The sequence below is a fragment of the Eleutherodactylus coqui genome, chromosome 6 (genome assembly GCF_035609145.1).
Source record: "Eleutherodactylus coqui strain aEleCoq1 chromosome 6, aEleCoq1.hap1, whole genome shotgun sequence".
Taxonomy (NCBI): domain Eukaryota; kingdom Metazoa; phylum Chordata; class Amphibia; order Anura; family Eleutherodactylidae; genus Eleutherodactylus; species Eleutherodactylus coqui.
In genome coordinates this window covers 98,263,537-98,283,840 of record NC_089842.1, presented here as the reverse complement: position 1 = coordinate 98,283,840, position 20,304 = coordinate 98,263,537, and the positions used below count along the sequence as shown (strand labels likewise).

General features: G+C 43.8%; 1 protein-coding gene across 3 annotated transcripts in view; it reads right to left on the bottom strand.

Annotated features, from left to right (window-relative positions):
• Positions 1–7,332: 7,332 nt before the first annotated feature.
• ETS1 (ETS proto-oncogene 1, transcription factor) overlaps positions 7,333–20,304 on the bottom strand; it is a 97,874-nt gene continuing 84,902 nt past the window's right edge. For 2 of the 3 annotated variants that reach the window (XM_066607254.1, XM_066607256.1), the window contains 7 exons: positions 18,780–18,899; positions 18,431–18,631; positions 18,033–18,110; positions 17,458–17,706; positions 16,472–16,732; positions 11,167–11,285; positions 7,333–9,523 (listed from right to left, as the gene is read on the bottom strand). In XM_066607254.1, the coding sequence (XP_066463351.1) occupies positions 9,308–9,523; positions 11,167–11,285; positions 16,472–16,732; positions 17,458–17,706; positions 18,033–18,110; positions 18,431–18,631; positions 18,780–18,899 (1,244 nt within the window). In that variant the 3' untranslated portion in view covers positions 7,333–9,307. The remainder of the gene's footprint in view (positions 9,524–11,166; positions 11,286–16,471; positions 16,733–17,457; positions 17,707–18,032; positions 18,111–18,430; positions 18,632–18,779; positions 18,900–20,304) is intronic. The other variant, XM_066607255.1, reaches the window with a different exon arrangement.

Sequence of the window (20,304 nt, the reverse complement as noted above, 5' to 3'; positions counted from 1 at the left end):
TGTATGATTTCTGTCTTCGACTTGCCATTTCCAGTCATTGTTACAAGACTTGTATAAAAAGTCTGACATTGACTTGCAGGAAGGCTGCCTTCCAATAGTTGGCGCTGCAGAGATATTGTTCAATCTTCTCGTTAGACTAATGATGCATAGTAATGCACAGTATGCATTAGGTAGTCAGAGAAACTGGTGTGGCCATCTTTGTTTCTCCAGGCCCAGAGGGCAGCATTAACCCCTTCTGACTCCAGGACGTACATTTACGTCCTGGAGCGGCGAAGTGTGTATGAAGAGTGATCGCGGGGCAACCTCTCTTTATACAGCGCGGGCGTCAGCTGTTTATTATAGCTGACACCCACGGGCAATAGCTGCAATCAGCCGTGCGGCCGATCGTGGCTATTAATCCTTTAAATGCCACTGTCAAATCTCACAGCTGCATTTAAATCCCCCAAATGATGTTCGGGGGTCCCATACAACCACCCCCCCCCCCCCCCCCCGTGTGAGGTCGCAGGGAGCCGTATGGGTGTTATGGCAGCCGGGGGTCTTCTGAAAGATGCAAGGGCTGCCTTAGGAGACTGCCTATCAAGCCATCTCCGTGGGGTGGCTTCATAGACTGCCTGTCAAATCGCAGTATGACAAAATGCTATAGCATTACGCCATACTGCAGAAGTGATCAAAGCATCACTGGTTGTGGTCCCCCAGGGGGACTTTAAAAAAAAAGTGAAAATAAGATCAATAAAGTTTGATTAATTTAAAAAAATAAAAAGTAATAAAAGTTTAAATCACCCCCCTTTTGCCATATCTATAATAAAAAAAACATCTACACTGTAAAAGAAAAATACGTATTTGGTATCATCGCATCTGTAAAAGTCTGATCTATCAAAGTAGCTCATCATTTTCCTCGCAAGGTGAACGTCGTCCCCCCCAAAAAAGGTCAAATGCACTTTTTCAGTCACCCTGTCTCTCAGCAAAAATGCAATAAACAGAGATCAAAAAGTTGTATGCATTCTGAATTGGTACTAACGGAAACTACAGGACATCCCACAAAAAGTGAGCCCTTGCACAACAACGTCAATGGAAAAATAAAAAAGTTATTGCTCGCAGAAGATGACGGCAGAAAGTAATTTTTAAAGATTTAATGTCTTTGAAAAAAAAAAGAGTAGTACAGTAAAAAGAAAACTATACAACTTTGGGTCAGTACGATTGCTACAATACCATAGAAAAAGGTTTTCATGTCATTTTTGTTGCAGTCTGTGTGCCATAGAAACAAGACGCACTGAAAGATGGCGAAATGTCATTTTTGTTTTCATTTTTTAAAAGTTTTTCAGTACATTATATGATGCAAGAAATGGCACCATTAAAAAATGCAACTTGCCCCGTAAAAAACAAGCCCTCATAGAGCGACGTCGATGGGTAAATAAAGGAGTTACAATTTTTTAAATGGGGAGGAAAAAAACGAAAAAATGAAAATGGAGGGAAAAAAAGGGGGCCATGTCATTAAGGGGTTAAAGTCTGTTACAAAAAATTGTGTGGAGGTATTGAGGTTCCCAGGATCCTAATTAACTCTTTTCTTTGTTGTAGTGAACCAGTAAATCATACCTGATGATGGGCTTGAGTCCTCATTGTCCAGGACTCAAGTTTATTACACACTTGTTCAGGAACTTTTTGTATCTGAGGCCACTGGGTTCTTTAGAGTGGGAGTCGGAGTATGTGGGAGCAACGGTGGCTTTACAGGCTTCTGCAGTCCCAATAGTTAGCAATTAGAGCACTTGTTGGGCTATAGTTCCTGATCGTGAAAGAAGCGTTCAAGTCTTTACATGTGGCAATTATTTGATACAGAAGTCCATTAAACATCATCTGTGTTTACACAACAATTTTGCCGATATGATTTTTTAGCATTTGCAGTTTGAAGTCGCCTACGAATCTTTACACACTTGGACGATAATCAATTCTCAAGATTAGTCAAAGTCTACCTTTATTATCCAATTGACTCATCATCATATCATGTGGGGCTTTCTGAGATGTTTGGTATCTGTTCTCTGACGGCAGTGACCTCCTCCAAACTCACCCCAATTTCCTTATCAATGTATTGTCTATTGTCTGACAACTTCCTCCAAAATTCTGCTGGAGGAACTCGAATGTCTTATCTGCTGAGTGCATCCATCTTGTAAACAATGAGCAAGTAAATCCCTCTGATTCCTGATCTCAGCTCCTTTGTCTTAAACCTTTTCCATGTTTACATTATTGCTACAAACAAATTCACATTCACTTCTATGGGAGAAAATAGGAAAACGGTATTTTGGGGTTGGAGAGCAGGTTATGTGGTCAATGATACTGCCAGATCTTTATATAAGGAGACACAGCACTACTAGAGCTTTCTAGAAATGGCGCATACTATCCAAGAAAAAAAAAAAGCCTCAGCGTCCCCATGACAACACTCCCTTTCTAATAACCCAACAAAGAAGGAAATTATATCAGCAGCTGACTTGTTGTCATTTAATACATTTATCAAGCAGAATGCAGAAGAAAAATGGTATAGTGTGTGTTGAAAAAATGGCACTAGTGGAGACCGCCATATTTATAGAGGAACTGCGCCATTGTTCATCTTAGTTTATCACAGATCACATGGCTGGGGTTAAGCAATTTGCAATGTGTGTGCAAAATGGATTACACGGTGTGCATCATCTCTGCTCCTCTTGCCAAATCTTTAGCTGAAGTTTTCTGCCACCCCCTGCCCCTTCTAAAGTTACGGTTTTATACTGCCTCAATCATGTGATCTCTATAATGTGATCCTTATGATTTGGCATCAGCTGATGATCACAATGTAATGTCTACAATCAATAAATAAGTTGTGTATTTACAGCAAGGATACATCCCAGTCCAGTGTGAGGGGGAAGCTGGTCATGCTTTAATGATGAGAATTGTAATAATGCACCAGCTCTACAGGATGCAGCCTCTGCATAGTGTGTTGTCACTATATATTACACTATGTATTCTGTAGTAATCCTGAGTTACATGCTGTATTATACTCCAGAGCTGCACTCACTATTCTGCTCGAGTCACTATACATATATTATTGATCTTGTAGTGATGCCAAGTTACATCCTGTATTATACTTCAGAGCAACACTCACTATTCTGCTGCTGGAGTCACGGTGTATATACACTACTTATCCTGATTTAGGCCAAATGCACACGGCTGGGTCGGATTCCGCATGCAGTATCCCGAAACGGAATCCGACCCTGTGCCCGGCCAGTGATCCCTGCTTACCTCCTCGGATTCTTCATAATCTATATTGTGGATATGCCAACCAGCACACATGCGCAGTACAGATTACGCCGAATCGTCGCTAGGCGAAGACGCGGATTCCACGACCTTTCCACAATGATGATTGCAGAAGGCCCAGGGATCGGACAGCTTCCATTGACTCCAATGGAAGCCATCCACGCTGGAATAGAACATGCTGTGATTTTCCTTCCTCGTGCGGATAATGCCATTTGATTTCGCTCGTGGACATTTTCCATAGCATGTTTATGGGCAGTATTTGCTGCAGAATCCGGAGACGGCCGCTCGCTCCGGATTCCGCAGTTTAAATACAACCGTGTGCACTCAGGCTTAGGCCCCATTCACACAAGCATATGCATATTTTCACGTGTCTGAGTGCTGCGTACTTGCAGAATGAATAATGCATTATTTTCACACAGATCAGCATAGTTGACTGTACTTTTTGCGCTCACAATGCATGTTAATTTGCGCACGGCAAACACAGATGTACCAGTTGAAATGGCCAATTAATCTGAGTTCCAGATGTTTTCCCTGCACAATTACGCAGTGTTACACGTATTTTCTAGCGTATTGCACATGCATCTCTATTGACGTCTATGGGAACTTTGGGTGGGCAAAAGCACAGAAAAATCCACGCATGTAAACTGACCTATTAAAGTTAATTGTCTGCATATTGCGTGTGCAAATACGCCCATGTGAAGGGGGCCTTACCCGATTATACTTCAGAACTTCACTTGCACCTGGTGAATCAGAGAGCAGATGTAGATGCAAGCAGGGAGAAGCGAATATGCTCTGGAACCGGTAGTGCTCTCTGTTGTCAGCTTCTCCATAGGCTTCAGCATCACATAACATTTATCAGCTTCATACAAATTTTTGGGGGTAAAACGGTTATTGAGAGCCTCCATAATATGAGCACTGTGCCAGCCCTGCATGTAAATACATATAGCCATGGTGGAGGTTGTAGTTCTCTGCATTATACAGTCATACTGGGTTACGATGGAGTTGTTTTGGAGGTTCTAGTGCCTGGTGGCAGGTAGTTTTGGTCATCCGCGTAAATGTTTTCAGTGGCGAGAGCTATTTCTGGTGAGGTTTTGTCTTCTGCTTCGGATACATTGTTGTTCCGCAGTACGTTTGATGTTTATCAGTTTCCATGGTGACAAGAAAACAAGGTTACTGTGAATGTAGCACTTTGCAGGTTGATTGCTGGTGGGCGACTAACATGACAGGGGTAGCTAAATGGATCTCGTTTACTGGAAACAACTCTTTTGGTGACATATAGGAAATGCATCCATACATTTAGCATGACAGCTCATAGGAACTGGGCTCTGTGATCAGAAAATAATGTGAAATGTTCATCAGCAGAGGGAAATAAGATAGAAATGCTGTATTTTCACTTTATTTGGTGCCACGACTTGTAGTTCTCGGACAGTGAAGGGGCAATGGAAAGCTTGTTTTCTCACGCTTCAGGTCCCAAACACAACTGAAACCTGCAATATTTAATAGTTCTGCCCCCCCCCTCCCCCCCTTCCCTGAAGTGGGTGCTGTAAAATTTTGGGTACATGATTCAAAGTGGACAAAAAAAAATAAATTAATGCATTGTAGGGTTAATGGCAGAGTTTAGGTGTGCACCAGCACCTCTCCAAAGCTAGTGTAGGCTACATGCACACGGGCGAGCATGATATTGGGCCAAGAAACTCAGTCCAACATTGCGCGTGCCAGTGTGTTTTACACCCAAATGCCACCCATTTTTCATTCAAACACACAGTGCATCACTTCTGGGAAATTGCGATCCTCTGGTGCGTTTCACACGTACTAGAGGATCGAAAGCGTTTCCTATTGTATTCAATGGGAAACATCACACCACATGCGAGGTCTTTAAAGGTCCCATCAAAAACAATGGGTAAGGTGTTCAGAGGAAACGCCAAAAATTAGGCCATGCAGTGATTTTTAACCTCACAGCATCAGGGGAAAAAAAAGAAGAAAAAGAAAAAAAAAAAAAAGAAAAAAAAAAGCTTATGTGAATAACGCCATTCAAAAGAATGGAGTTCATATTCATACAAGTTCTGAGTGTCTCGCAACACACAAAACGTGCGCGAGATTCTCGCTTGTGTGCATCTAACCTAAGGCCGGCTGTACACAAACAGGTCAGATTCCGCATGATGGAGCCCGCAGCAGCATCTGACCCTAACCACAGCCAGCATCCGTGCAGACCGCCAGTCATTCAAATCTTTGGTTTTTCCACATAGGCGATGATGCCGGAGCGGACCGGGAAGGTCTTCTATTCCTCACGGCCGGATCTTTCTTGCTTCGGCTCGGCGGATGTGCCCGACGCATGCGCGTGGCACGTCGACGTGTCGGCGACGTGCCGCCGGCGTGACGAATTCATCCGCCGGCCGAAAAAGAAGATCCGGCCGTGAGGAACAGCAGACCTTCCCCGCCCGCTACGGATAGGTAAATTCTTTTAAATTCTTATTTCCAGCCCTCATGTCCGCGGGGCAGGAGGGACCCGCTACGGATTCTACATGTAGAATACGTAGCGGGCCTGATTTTCCCCGTGGACATGAGGCCTTAGTGTAGTACAGATCAAAGAGCCAGTTTTCACCCATTAGTGAGAGAACTCAGTATGAACTCCATCTACCACAGCATTCTTATAAAGCTGTATGATATCATTCACATGAGGCCTTTCTGTAGCGATTGACAGCTGTAATCATAAGACATCTTCAGCCAGAGGACCCCCACCACACCAAATACTGAAGAATAATGAAGGACAATGACTTTTGTATAAATGCTTCATTTAATTAAAACATTTTGACAGTAAGAAATGAAATTGCTGAATATAGATTCACATATATAGAAAAATATTTAAATCAAAATTGATGTTCCTGCATCAGTAGAAACTACAGGGAAATAAAAAAAAAACAAAAACCTCTATTTCTAGACTCTGGACCTGGACCCCACATTGTGCTGCAGCACATTATTCCAGGACCTGGACCCTTTATATCATTGTTACGCCAGAACATAGAACAGTACATGAAATGCTACATTGTCAGTACAGAGACTCCCGCAGAAGTCTCATAAATTACAAAAAGGGAGGAAAAGCGGCTCAACCGATGCATCAACTGTGCAGACAGGGAGAATACAATAGAAAATCGTGTTTAACCTCCTCAGGGGTTATTTGCCAAGTGACAACCCATCAGTAATTGCCAATATTAATTCATGCTGCTTCTGGGGTCTACTGAAAGTATGGGAGATCTGCATCCCTTTCCCATGGATACCTGGGGTCTGTCTACTCTTGTCAAACTTCCTTGTTAGGGCTCACTTACAAGGGTGTAGGTTGCCCATGTAATACCAGTTGCTAAAAGCCCATTGATTTGTATTGGGCCACGCACACCTGCATTTTATTACATGCTTAAAATAATGCATCATGTCCTATTTGATGCGTAATATGCACCAATATTGGCTATGTCCTGTGTATAACACAGGCCATATATGCTCGTGTGGGTGAGCACTTAATCGCACTAACTCTATGGGATCTCCAACAATCGCAATAACCAACCAATCAATGCCAACACTAAGAGGTCTCCATAGACTTGAATGAGAGAGAATTACAGCCCTGACCTTCAGGAAGATATGTGAATGATTGCCATGCTCTATTCTACAAGGCATCTGCAATGTGTCCTATACATATAAAAGGCACTCCTCCAATAATGATAAATAGCTAAATGACAGACATAAGGCATGATCGTCCTCTACGGAGACAGATATGGTTGGTACGTTGTGTGTTCTGTAGGTAGATGACCCTTGTCTCTGCATATTCTGCATGATTGCAAATAACATTCATTAGCTGCATAGTATAAAACACCAGATTGTCTGCGATTGTCCTTGCTTCTGTGCCAGTGAGGTCAGCCAGTTCTGGATTAGTCCAGGACCTATAACATTTAACTACAACATGATATCCCCTCTACAATCCTCTCCGATTGTCTTGGTAATGGTTCCCGCTACTCTTTCAATACAACCCTGGTGCCCATAAGTGTCCCCGTCCCCCCCCCCCCCCCCATGCAATTTGTAAGTAGATCTCTTAAAGTGACACTCCAGCCCTGGACAAAAATTAAAAAAAAAAAACGGGCAAACAGCTTCTCAGACTACCTGGTGCCCACTGTGCATTATTCTTCAGGCTTGCTCGCATGGCTGTTTACATAGAGCGCTGCAGATCTCTTGCAGCAGTAACCACATTAGAGCCCATACGCTCCATCGGCAGAGATCACATATGGGCTGTGTAGGGCACAGCGCATGCCTGCAAATGGCGTGCTCATGGGCATGTGCAGCGTGAAATTTTTTAATTTTTTTTTTAAGAATTCCCTGCTCTGTTCAGAGCAGTGCTACATATGGAGACACTGCCCTTACAGAATGTATTGTGTATGGATCGCGTATCATACGCAGCCCATATAAGGGCTGCGTATGATACGCAAAGAAATAGAGCACACTGCGATTTATTTCTCCTGTGTATCGATACGCAGTGTGCATGGATCAATCAAAAACCGTGTGACACGCATGGGATACATACGTGGTGACAATACGTCAATGTGAATGAGCCCTAAGACGCTACACGCTGTTTGGATTGGCCTGTGCTGTCCATGTGAGCAGCAGCGGCCAGTCCGATCAGCATGTAGTGTCTTAGACTACCATTACTTACTAATGTACAGTGTGCAACAGGTAGTCAGAGAAGTGGCCAACTTTGTGTGTCCCGACCAGGTGGATGGGGATATGTCTTAATGACCCCCATGTAAAGCACCAATACCAAAGCACTATCCAAACCAACTAAAGAATTTTGCATAGAAAAAGGGGAGACAAAACATTCAAAGATGTCTGACCATGGAGCGTATTCATTATCCTCTGGAGTCAGAAGTGGAATTGGAACTTTAAATTAATCATCTTTATTTCTCAAAAGTAAAAAAGAAAAAAAAAAAAAAATTACAAACTCAAGTATTCCTGATGCCTGTCAGTCTGCAAATGGTTACTGCGGAGAATGAGTGGAATGTATAGAAGAGAGCTGTCCCCAGATGGGAAGGATGGCACCTTCATCACAAGTGTGCCACCTTCATTTGGAGTGTTCCCTAGTACTGCCGCAGAGCCCCCAGCTTAAACCACCACCCTGGTCCTCTCTGCTGCCCAGACAGTAAGTGAAAAAGGAGTTCCAGGCTGAACCCTTAAGAAATGGCAGTGTCCTTGCTGCATCTATCAGCTACCACACACGGGATTGTCATAGCAGATCATGATCGCACATATTAACTGTCTTTGGCACATTGAAAAAGCACAGCAATGTAAATCTGTACAGTTATCTTTATAAAATATATACATAATATTCTTCTCTATAAAAATACAATCTGGGAATACGCAAAAAAAAAAAAAAAAAAAAAAAAAAGGCAAAAAGAACGAGGGTGCAACCATAGTCTTAGAGGCTCAGCAGAAGGGCTACATTAGCGAGTTTGCGGCAGGGTAAAGGGCTGCGTTTGGTCACTACAATTATGAGTCCTGAGAAAGATTTGTAAAGTTTCTGTAACTTGAAACACTCAGCTTCATGATCAAAACAATATAAAAAAAACAAACAAACTTAAATATGTAATCCCCCCCCCCCCCCCCTTGTGTGGCAGCGCCAGTGCTCTGCAGATAGAACCCTTCTCTGCCCATAGCTGCTAATGCACAGATGTGACATTCTGGAGCTTATCTCACCACCGCCTGCAACCAACAAGTAGGAATGTCTCTCTTAGGAAAAGATGAGAAATACTGGCACAACACCTGGAATGACTATTTGCCCATAGAAGCCATCATGTCACTTCCATTTCAGCATTAAGGTGAGAAATGACCAACTGATCTTCAGTAACCGAGTCTCAGTCCATTTCCACCTTGCAAATGACAAAAAGCTTCTCTTCCCAGAATCCTCTGCATCCAACTTATAATAAAGTGTTCTGGGCATGGAGGGTCCATAGGGTTTTGTCTTTGATATGACCATCCCCCCCGTAACGTGTCCTTATTCGTCAGTGTCTGGTTTCACATCCAGCATGGCATGAAGCTCTTCCGGCACATATCCCAGGAGGCTTTGCAAATCACATACAAAGCGGTAGACGTATCGCTTCCCAGCCGTCTTGTGAATTATGTTTTTATCGTAGTAATATCTCAGTCCGCGACTCAACTTTTCGTAGTTCATTTTAGGTTTGTTTTTCCTTTTGCCCCAACGTCTGGCAACCTGTGAGGAAGGAGGACAAGAGTGAACCATCCGGTGGGATACAATGGAGATTGACCCTGTAGCAAAATGATGGGTGCTTAAAAGGAGACGGACAAGAAGAAATGTACTAAAGTAACCTTTAATGTGCATTAAAAATGGATAGGAAGGAAAAATCCTTTTTTTGGTCTTTTTGAAGTGACCGTGAAAAGCCTTGTGTGGATTTAAAGGGGATTTTCAGGATTAAACTATTGATGACCGGTTATCAATAGCAAATTGGTCGGGTCAATTTAGCTGTTTGTAAGACCCACTGCATTGTAAATGCACAGCTCCGAACACCGTGCGGTGGCCTGGAATAGTACTGCAGGTTCAATCCTATTCAAGTGAATGGCACACAATAGCTCCAGGCAGCTGCTAATTGGTGAAGGTGCCAGGTATTGGAACCAGATAATCTGCAATTGATGACTTTTCTTGAGATCAGGTCAATTATTGTATACAGGAAAACCCCTTTAAACCTCCATCCACATCAAAACCTACATACTGCCCGGCTTGAACAATGATATACTTGCTCATCTGAATTGACAACACTGAGCCTGACAAATCAGTAGAGGCCATGTCTTCAGCATCGCCCTAGTGCAGCCTCAGGCTCAAGTAAAAAGGAAGCTTAATAAAATGGTAAATAATAAAACCTGGAAAGGATTCTTTTGGAACGTTTAACAAAGAAAAAAATCAAAAAAGTGTACATGGCGCAGAGTGCTAAGGCAGCAGAAATGCAGGCCTAAGCTCTCGCTCTTGACCTGAAGGTTGCAGGTTCAAGCCCCACATGGTTCAGGTAGCTGGCTCAAGGTTGACTCAGCCTTCTATCCTTCCAAGATCGGTAAAATGAGCACCCAGCTTGGTGGGTGGTGGGGGGGGGGGGGGGTGTAATAAATAAATTACCTGAAAGCGCTACGGAATAAGTTGGCGCTATACAAATGAGATAATTTGAATAATTGGTGTTGCTGCATTCATAAAAGCTTAAAGTATTGGAATATTGCATTCTTTATCCTGCACAGTAAACCTTGTAAGAAAAACAATAGGCAAAATTGTATTTTTGTTACCCCAATCCTTAAAGAAAAGGGAATATGAAGTGACGAAAAAGTCACATGTAACCCCAAATAATGGGTATTAAAGCTGCAGCTTGCCCCACAAGAAGCCAGCCCCCACACAGGTTTATTGATAAAAAAGTTATGGATGTCAGAATGTCGTGATAAAAAGTTGTTTTTCTTTCAAAGAAAGATTTAAAAGTAGAAGAAACAAAAACAAAAACAAACCCCCCCCCCCCCCCAAAACTATAAATTAAGTATTACCACAATCTTACTAACCCGCAGAAGTTAACATTTTACTTTTACCGTACCACAAGTGCCGCACATCCACATTCAATGGTACCATATTAAAAAAAAAAAAAAAAAAAAAAAAAAAAAACCACGCCACACAACTTGCCCCACAAAAACAAAAGCCCTTATGGCTCTGCCAACTGAAAAATAAAAAAAAAGTTACAGCTCTTGGAACATGGGGACAAAAAAACAAAAACAAGTGGCCAGTCCTTAAAGGTGCAAGTTCCTGTCACTGTAGTGGTACAGAATTGCTGGAGGTCAGGGCATCAGAGTGCTGTTTTCACCACTTACCTCATCTGGGTCGGAAAGTTTAAACTCCCAGCCATCTCCCGTCCAGCTGATGAAGGACTGGCATGACTTGTCTGTTAGTAGCTCTAAGAGGAACTGCCAGAGTTGGATGGGTCCACTGCCTGGAGGAGAAGTGATGAACAGTAAGAACCCGCAATACAGGCAAACGACATCAGGAATACAAAGATGCAAAGCCTGAACATCTAAAGTTCCCAAACCACGATAGCAAAAAGTGGCGGTCATTACAGCTTCAGCAGAGGACATCATTTATTTTACCCAAATACCTGAATAGTGCAGGGGTACGGGTGGGGGCACAAGCTAAAAACTACTGCATTTATCCACATTTTTAAAAAAGTTACCATCTTGAAAATTTAGAGAACAACTAGGAAAATGCAGAACTCCATTATGGGGTGAAAACAAAAGTTATTTCTTCTGACCGTAAGTTCCGTTGCATTCTAATTAGTTAGGTGGTCATGTGATAATATATTACACAGAGGATCGGGGTCGTTAAACTCCGTGCTTAAGGTTTAACACACCATAGTTATATCAGTGTAGGAATACATGGTCAATCTGTACAGGAAGTAGTCAGGTAGACATCAGGCCAAGAATTCAGCTAAACATAACAAGTCAGGGGCCGGTTGCATCAGGCTTTTAGTGTACGGTTAGTGTACACGCGACGACTCGTTCGCATCTATGTGAGAGATTTCAGTTTGAGTTCTGTAGGTCTTCCATTTTTGGAGAACAATTAAATTCAAATAGAATTAAGTATTTGTTTTTTTCATGGATTTCAATTGTTGCGTTTTTTTAACGCGATTGTCAATGGGACTTTCTAATGTTAAAAACACATTGCACAAAAATCGCGAAGCACAAACTTGCGATGCGTTTTTAACATTAGAAAGTCCCATTGACATTTGCGTTGAAGTGGGTAGGAGCCCTTACGCAAGCAGGAGCCCTATTCTTTTTTTGGTGCATTCCGAAGGCTAAGCATACGCAATTACTTTGCGGATTTGCGACTTTTTTTTTTTTTACAAGGAGACATGCTAAGAAAATTAAAAAAGAAAGGAGGTTTTAGGCAGACAGCACAGGAGCCTCTAGTGACCACCGACCCATCCAAGCTGTTGTATGTGGATTACAGAGGCCATAATAATACTACCATGGCTACTTTTGATATGGACTCATTGCTCTGAGGCATCGGGCGTGGAAAAAAAAAAAAAAAAAAAGCCACGCCAACAGAGCCTCATCCTGTAGTGAAGACCTGGTTCTCAAAAAATTGCACCTTTGTGATCATGTGAGCACTAGAAAGGCGTATTAATGGAGTTGGGCAACCTCTGACACCGTTCCTTGCATGCGTAAAATATACAGTACATAGGCAAGCATACGTGTAAAAATGCATGCATACTCCAGTAAAACACTGCAAATCTTACGCTGTGTATTACGATATGGTCGTGTGAGCCCAGCCTAAGAGGATACGCTAACTGTATAGTCATATATTGTGTCGGTTTTTACATAGAACATATTTTAATGTAAAGTCTTTTTACAAAAAGTTTGTAGTTGAACTTTGTCTTTTTTTTTTCTCAAATGCAGAATAAAGTAGACAGGAAAGGTACAGAAACAAAGCTTGACTTGAACATAAGGGATTTTTTTTGTAGAACAGACAAACATGGTATGCAATTCTACTTCACAACAAAAGCATAGACAAGTGTAAGGGAGATCAAAGTATGCAAAATAAGTGCTTTCGAACTAAGTTTGACCCAACATCAAGCAATACATTTGAATAAATTTGTTTGTTTTTTTTGCTCAAACATATAAGCTCAACGGCTAGCTAAAACATGATGTGAACAGCCTCTTAATGTAAAGTCATCCTCCTGTTACATGAGAGAACCTCACACTCATGACAAGACCCCATGATCTAAGACCCAGCAACTCAACCCCACAGTAGAGAACAATCCAGGTCCCTCTCAGTCACTATGATGTATTTAGAGCCGACTTAGAGTAGATCAACAAAAAGGGAAGCCCCTGACCGGTTCATCCTGGCAAAGGGGTCAACAGAATTGTCTCCTAGACAAGCAAAAAAACAACAACTTTAGGCTTCTGGAACTAAGGGAATGAACGCTACATATAATTTAGGATTGTAAACGACTGCAATCCGATGACATCATAGTCATGGCCTCTACTAGGCTACGGTCTATTCCATTTGGGTAGAACAATGCCTCTACTGAAAACGATGGCCATGAGTGTCTCTTCACTTCATTACTTAAACATGTGACTACTTCATGGACAAGAATGGATTCCTGAGCCTTGGTAGTGGTAACTGGCTGGAAAGTCCCCGAGCAACCACAGATTGGCTGATAACAGCACACTTGTGTCCCCCGCTGTATCCCAATGACCCCTAACCTGAACAGGGTTCAAAGACTACACACAGTCAATGGGACTCACATGCTATCCCGGCACACAATGCAGCCTGTGTTACAGACCACAGCCAGCCATGGCGACCTCATTTAAGTCAGTCACATGATAGGAATGCGCTGGCCTCACCGGGAAAAAATGTCTACCCATTCTGTAACCGGGGGAAAGGGAACCCTGATTCTAAAAATAAAGCATGGCAAGACAGACTCCTCTTCTGTCCCCTTCTCGGGACACTGTCTGGTCTGCAGAGACACAATGGCCGCCTTATCATGGACCAAAACACAGCCAGCTTTAATGGAGAGGCTGGAGAAGGAGAGTGGATTTACCGCTCTCAGTCTGGGGCGAAGAGTCATTACGATGTACAATGAAGAAACAAAACCCAACTGCGCCGCATCTACAATTCACGATGTGGAGGCCGCGGCGCTACAAGAGGACTGAAATGAATTTTGACCTGTGCACACTTTTGGCTCCGGCCTTCAGGCCACAGCTGTGAGTGCAGCGACCGCAAGTCCCAGGGGCGGTCGGAGGAAGAACGTTCCCAGGCTCACTACATGTTTAAATAAGAAAATATTTCTTCAGATACTGAGCGGCTAACATGCGGTCTTATCCATCCGCCTCCCCCGACCCCTCTTGCCGGGACTCCATGTTGGGTATTCTTTGTTTTAATAGCAAATTTTAACTTTAAATTTAAACAAAGCTGACCCTTCCACAATCTTCACATAGGTTATTTATCTCCTGTGGTCATTATGCCCTAATCAATAGTTAACCTGGAGATGCTGGTCACCATCGTCATGGCCCTTCTACACGGGCATCTCGCGATTCTCCTGTGCCCGGTGGCACAATCTGGGCATCACGCGTTTGCTCGTACTTGGTTGGCCCTTTTAGACTCCGGTACTTCTCTTTCAGTGTTGTACATACCTATATGAAACACTGAACGATCACTGTTTAAATGCCACGATAATTGCCCGAGACGGCGCTGGATTTTATGCCGGTTGAAACTAAACCTTACGATTCTCGCTCGCTGTTCAGTCGTTTGCCGCATTTAAACCTAACGATTATCATTCACTTGAAGCGATTTTCTAAACGATAATCATTTCCTCTAAATGGGGCATTAGAAATAACGTTCCCAAGTGCCGGGTCACGTACAGTGGTCTCAGATACCAGCCCCCCATCAATAGCCAAAGCCCACATTGTCTGTGCCAAGATGTATGTAAACACGTGTCCAAATGTTCCCATCCATCTGGTGAGAGGACTTGCAGGGCCGCCGTCTGGGAATTACAGCCACATCCCCATTGTATACATATTTGTGGCCTGGGAGCACATATGGATGTATAGTTTGTGTATCTCTGCTGGAATTGTTTAAGGAAAGATCGGTAACACTTTGTGTGGGAAGAGAAGACACTCGGCGTTTAGGCCGGCTTCACACGGGCGGGAAAATGGCACGAGATTTGTGAATTGCAAGACTCCTAAATACACAAGATTTTTTTTCCGGCATAGCAATACGGGAAACAAACCACGGCACGTCCCATCTTTGTGTGTGCTCTTGCATCGCCAATTGTTTGCAATGGGGCTGGCGGCAGCACCACAGCACGTGCTAGGTGCACGCAGTGCGAGGTTTCCCCATTGAAAGCAATAGGAGAAACTTGGTGATCGCTACTTCACCGAAGGGATGAGGCAGTTTTGAGACAAAAAACGCTTCTCATCTGCGGAGAAATTACATGTTGACGAGCGCTATAATTGGGTCAGCCTTACTGTTGCAGTCAATGTGTCTCCTAATGGTGAGTGAAGCTGTCAGACATTACAAGTCCAGCTCACTGTTCCCACTAGGATGCGAAGATGGGTTTAGCAGAAATACAAAAAAAAAAAAGAAGTGTTAAAAAAGAACACTTTCATTTGCTATGTGAGTCTATAATCATGTTACTATGGGAACCACATTAAAAAAAAAAACAGGAAGTACAGATTAGTGAAAAATGGATGTAAGACACATGCAAACTGCAAGCGAAAATTGCAAAAGCGAATCACAAAAGGTTAGGAAAAATTAAAAAATTTTTTTTTTTTAAAGCGCAAAGAGAATGGTCAGCTTTGCACCGACTAAAATGCTGGATATTTGAAATCTGATTCTTTTAAAAAGGTCACAATTTCTTACAACTGTAATAAGTGCAAACCGACCACAAGATGAGCATTTCCACAATTGCAGCTAAAGACGTAACTATTTAATTTCAAAGCATCATTTCTAGGGTGCTCTGCAGGTTATATACACAACACCGCAGATTAGAACCAGTCTAAGGACATCCAGTTTCCACCAATGATAAAAAGTCTATTAACCGGAGCGCTCAGAGTCTCTCAAATGATAACGATTATTGCGTGAACCTCACAACGGCTTACTAGGAGTGTAGCGGGTCACCATCCACGGCAGCCCGTCAGATGTTGGTTCACATAGCTGTATGTGACTAGGTATAGCACAGGCCTATACAGTCCTACGCTGTGCCTTTCTGCAAGCGCCTTGTACGTTCTCTATGGCTAACACCTCTCAGCAGTGCCTGGTAAGCTCCGCGCCTCAGATGCTATCACCTCAGTCACGCAGAAGGTGTGAAAGTTACTTACAACGGAAAGCAAAAACCCTAAAGCTACTTTTGATGTTGTCTGAGCTGAGGTTTACTATCAGGGGTAGCAATCATGACCCAATTTAAGAACCTGAAGCGAGGAACATGATGCGCCCCTCACCGCCCACTCAGTACCCAGAAGTTTGCAGGCTCCAGTTCTCGGCTTCCACAGCTGCTGGAATTTCAGGCATGTAACATTCAGTCATGCTGCGGACGCAGGTTGCTGCATCAAGCCCACGCCCTGGCAACTTATAGGATTTCCTGCGCCTCACTGCACAGCAAACTGGTGCGGGCCTCACCTGTGTATCCAGCCAGGGCGGCTGCAGGGATGACTGGCTTGTCCTTATTCAGCTCCGCTCGGTCTCTGACATAGTCCTTGAATGTTCCTTTGGGTTTGTGGTTGGGCAGTGCAGGCTGGTAGTCCTCAGAGTCAAAGCTGTCGTAGGAAGGAACGCGCTGCAGGCTGTTATAGGAAGACTGGCTGCTCCAGGACTGGGTCAGGCGGTCACAGCTGTCATGACTCTCAATGCTTTCAAATGACTCCTGTCCCCCAAGTTTACCTGTCCGGAAGGAAGAACCAAGGTTAGCACAGCAGAAGTGAAGGAGCCTATGGAAGTATACAGATTATATGTCTGTGCAACAAAAGGAGCTTTAGGCGCCGGGACGGAAATCTTGCAGAATATCCGCAGCACGGAAATTGAGCGAGATTTCTGCAGAGGAAAGGGTGCTTCAAAACCCGCGCCACCTGGATTAATTCAGATCCTATGCAGGGCAAACAATTGTTTGTGTAATCGATTGATTGTCTATGCAGTACGTCACTGTTGGCTGCGTTCACACTGAGAGATGTGCAGCCAACACCACTGATTTTTTTCAGCTTCATAAAAGATGCGATCAGCCAACTAACGAGCGTTTGTTCGATTTCTCAGCTGATTGGGTGCTACTTTATACGGGCCAACAGTCTAGGAAGAAAATCGGAATATTCTGAAAAAGCAACAGATTAATTCCACAAAAGTTTTTTTTTTTTTAAAAGCCACATGCAACTCATATGGCCAAAAGCAGAGATTTATTACCCAAACTTACGCCAATAGTCATTTACTAAACATTTGTACACAGACTGCTGCAAGGACAGAGTCTGAGTCAGTCATTAAGGCACAAAGCTTGGCTTAAAGGAATTTCAAATGTTAAGAATTTGTGAATCACTTGATGAGTCTTTATTACATCATGTTCAGTGATCGCCTGCAACCCCCCCGCCCCCCTCTTCGTGTTTCTTGGCAGAAGTTCTTACCTCGGCTGATCCGTCCAACGCACATGTTATCTGGAGACACAACCTCCTGCTTGATAGTGAAGTAGTCTCCTTGCAGCGAGTCAGGCGGTAAGGGGTCTCGCAGAAGCGGTGAGGGGTATTCAGTCTCGTATTTCAAAGACAAGAGCTCCTCTGAGCTGATGGGGTGCAGGGTCTGGTAGGATTCTGTGATGAAGCTGGGCTCCGAGAACTCGGATGGTGGGACACACTGTGGATGTTCGATGCCGTAACCTGCAATACATGATAAATACCAATCATAAATCAGCTGTGCCCTGCTGTTGTTGTGGTTTCATTTATATAATAAGCCTCTATGGGCATGCTGCAGAGGGCCCTTTTACACAGGCCAATAAACCGTTCAGCTTCCCACTGACTATCGCCCAGTGTAAATGCACGCCCCGCGAGTGAATGACAAACGACTCGGTCCTGTGTAAAAGTGCAGGAATGAACATCCTTGGAAAAGGGACGCTGGTCACTTTTACTGACCACTTCAGCTAAGACCCAACTAAAATGGGCCATGACAGCAAACCCATAATGTTCAGGTGGTCTCCAATACTCACTGATAAAATAGTCCGAGCTGTATCTGGACTCTGGGTATGCTGGGGCCAAATCATTCGTTTGGTACAATTTTGAGTCTTCTTGGCCAAATGGTAGAGAAGAAGCAAAAGAGAAAGAAAGATACGTATTAATGACAGTAATGGAGGGACACAGTGAAGAGCAACATTTCCTCAGACCTGCATGACATGATTGAGAATACTCCATTATGCCATAGGACTGCGGTCCTGGCAATACAATATTTAAATTTCTATTAATAATTAAATTATTACATTCGAACGCCTGTCCAATGCTATGTGGACAAGAGTGGCCAGATTGGATAAGATGCTTGCAGAGTGACCCCGTACATAGCCTTCTGCAGCCACACACTCCGACAAGACCCAAACTCAAAGTAAGACGTTACCTTTCTGCAAGATTTCCAAGTGTTCCCATAAGATGTCTCCTACAAAATCTGGCGCCAATTCCAAGAAACATTCCTTTCCAAGTGCACATAAAGCTGCCCCACTAATGCGAAACTTCTGGAAGTCTACACTCTTCAAGGTGAACTCATTCACAGCCCACGACACCCAGTCCCTGACGTGAGCGTCCGTCCATTCTCGAGGGTCTAGTGGAGAGACAAGTGACAGTGTTCATATAGAGCTCTGTACCAAGAGCGATCCTACATTATAACCCATGGCTTAGAAGCTCTTCACTTATTTAGACCATGAGTGACCCCTTAGCTCATCTAATATATCATTGGTCATCAGTCTCACCGATGGGGATGCCCAGACGTTGCTGCTCCTTGGTGAAGCCGCTGAACGTGGCCCTGAGAGCCTGCGACATCATCTCCTTACTGCTGGGTGTCAGTAGGGGAACGTCCGCACACTCCATATCTGCAACAGAAAAAAGATACCAAACACATCAGAGATAGCTGACAGTTATTACTGCAGGATAGAGTATAAATATCTGCTTATACTGGCCATACACATGATATCATTGCTGGCAGAGAAACAACCTCTGCTTGCTGCCAGTGACACTCTACAGATCCAATTCATCCCACAGCTGTAGACTTGCTACAATTGTATCCAGTCTAGACAATGCTCTGCAAGCTTAATCCATCAGGACAGAGGGAAAGTGTGCTGATGTTTGCTATATTGTATCCGTGCAGGTAAAATGGAGATTACCTGTAGATTATTTTTGCGTAGTTGATGATCATGCTTTTGGTACACTTGCAATACATTGTGTATGTGCGGTGTTTAATACACAACACCACTAAGAAACAGACCGGGGAATTAAAAAAAGACAAACTAGTCACACACCGCATGACAGTGTACGTGAGATACTGTGCAGTATTGCTACCCTGCGGCTGCGATAAGCGGCTCACATGGTGGTAAAATGCTGCATAAAACACGCAGTGTTTCATGCATACAGCTGTGTGAATGAGCCCCAAATCTAAGCCCTTCTTGACGCTAAACCCCATTCCTGCCTCACAGTAAAGCTGACTTGTCACCTCTGGAGGAACCCCAGCAGCTGTGAGGGTTTTCAGCCTTTAGAGGTTAAAACATTTTAATTCACTTCCAGCAAGCAGAGATATTGGAAACGGCGAGGAATTTATTACACAGTGTAGTACAATGTGGCCAAAGGTTAAAACTAAATTTTAGTTCCATAGGACTGCATGTTTAAGGCCGGGCTCACACGAGCGGGTCGGGTTCTGCATGCGGGAGGAGCGGCCCCCAGTGGACTACGGCTGTGAGCCCAGCTGGTGACGCTGCTTACGGCACTAACCTGTACTGCGGAGGCGCACAGACGGTCATGCACAGTACAGGTTTCTTTGGTTTGTTTCTTGTTTTGGATTACAAGCGCCTTCACTTAGCGATGGGCTGTGGGTCGGACGCCTCCACTGACAACAGAGGCCATCCGCGCGAAATCCGTGCTAAAATTGAGTATGGCCGTCCGCGCGGACACCAATCGCAGAATCCACAAATCAAATCCGCTCGTGTGAGTCCGGCCTAAGGGTATTTGTTTATAAGATTGACAAAATAACTAGAACATTTTGTATCCTCCACAACAGGACACGAGCTTCTTCCATCACATCCGGAAAGTCATTCATACCGTCCTATGCAACACGTGAGATTGTTTTATTGAGAAGTTGCATGGAGGCCTCAGTGACGCTTCGAGCCTCCTTCCAGGAACAGTCTGTCGTGTCCTACAGCGTTCCCAGCTGCCAAATGTCAAGCGGCTTCTGCACAGAACATGACAGGCTCAGAACAAATGATTTGCCAAATCTCAGAGCCAAAT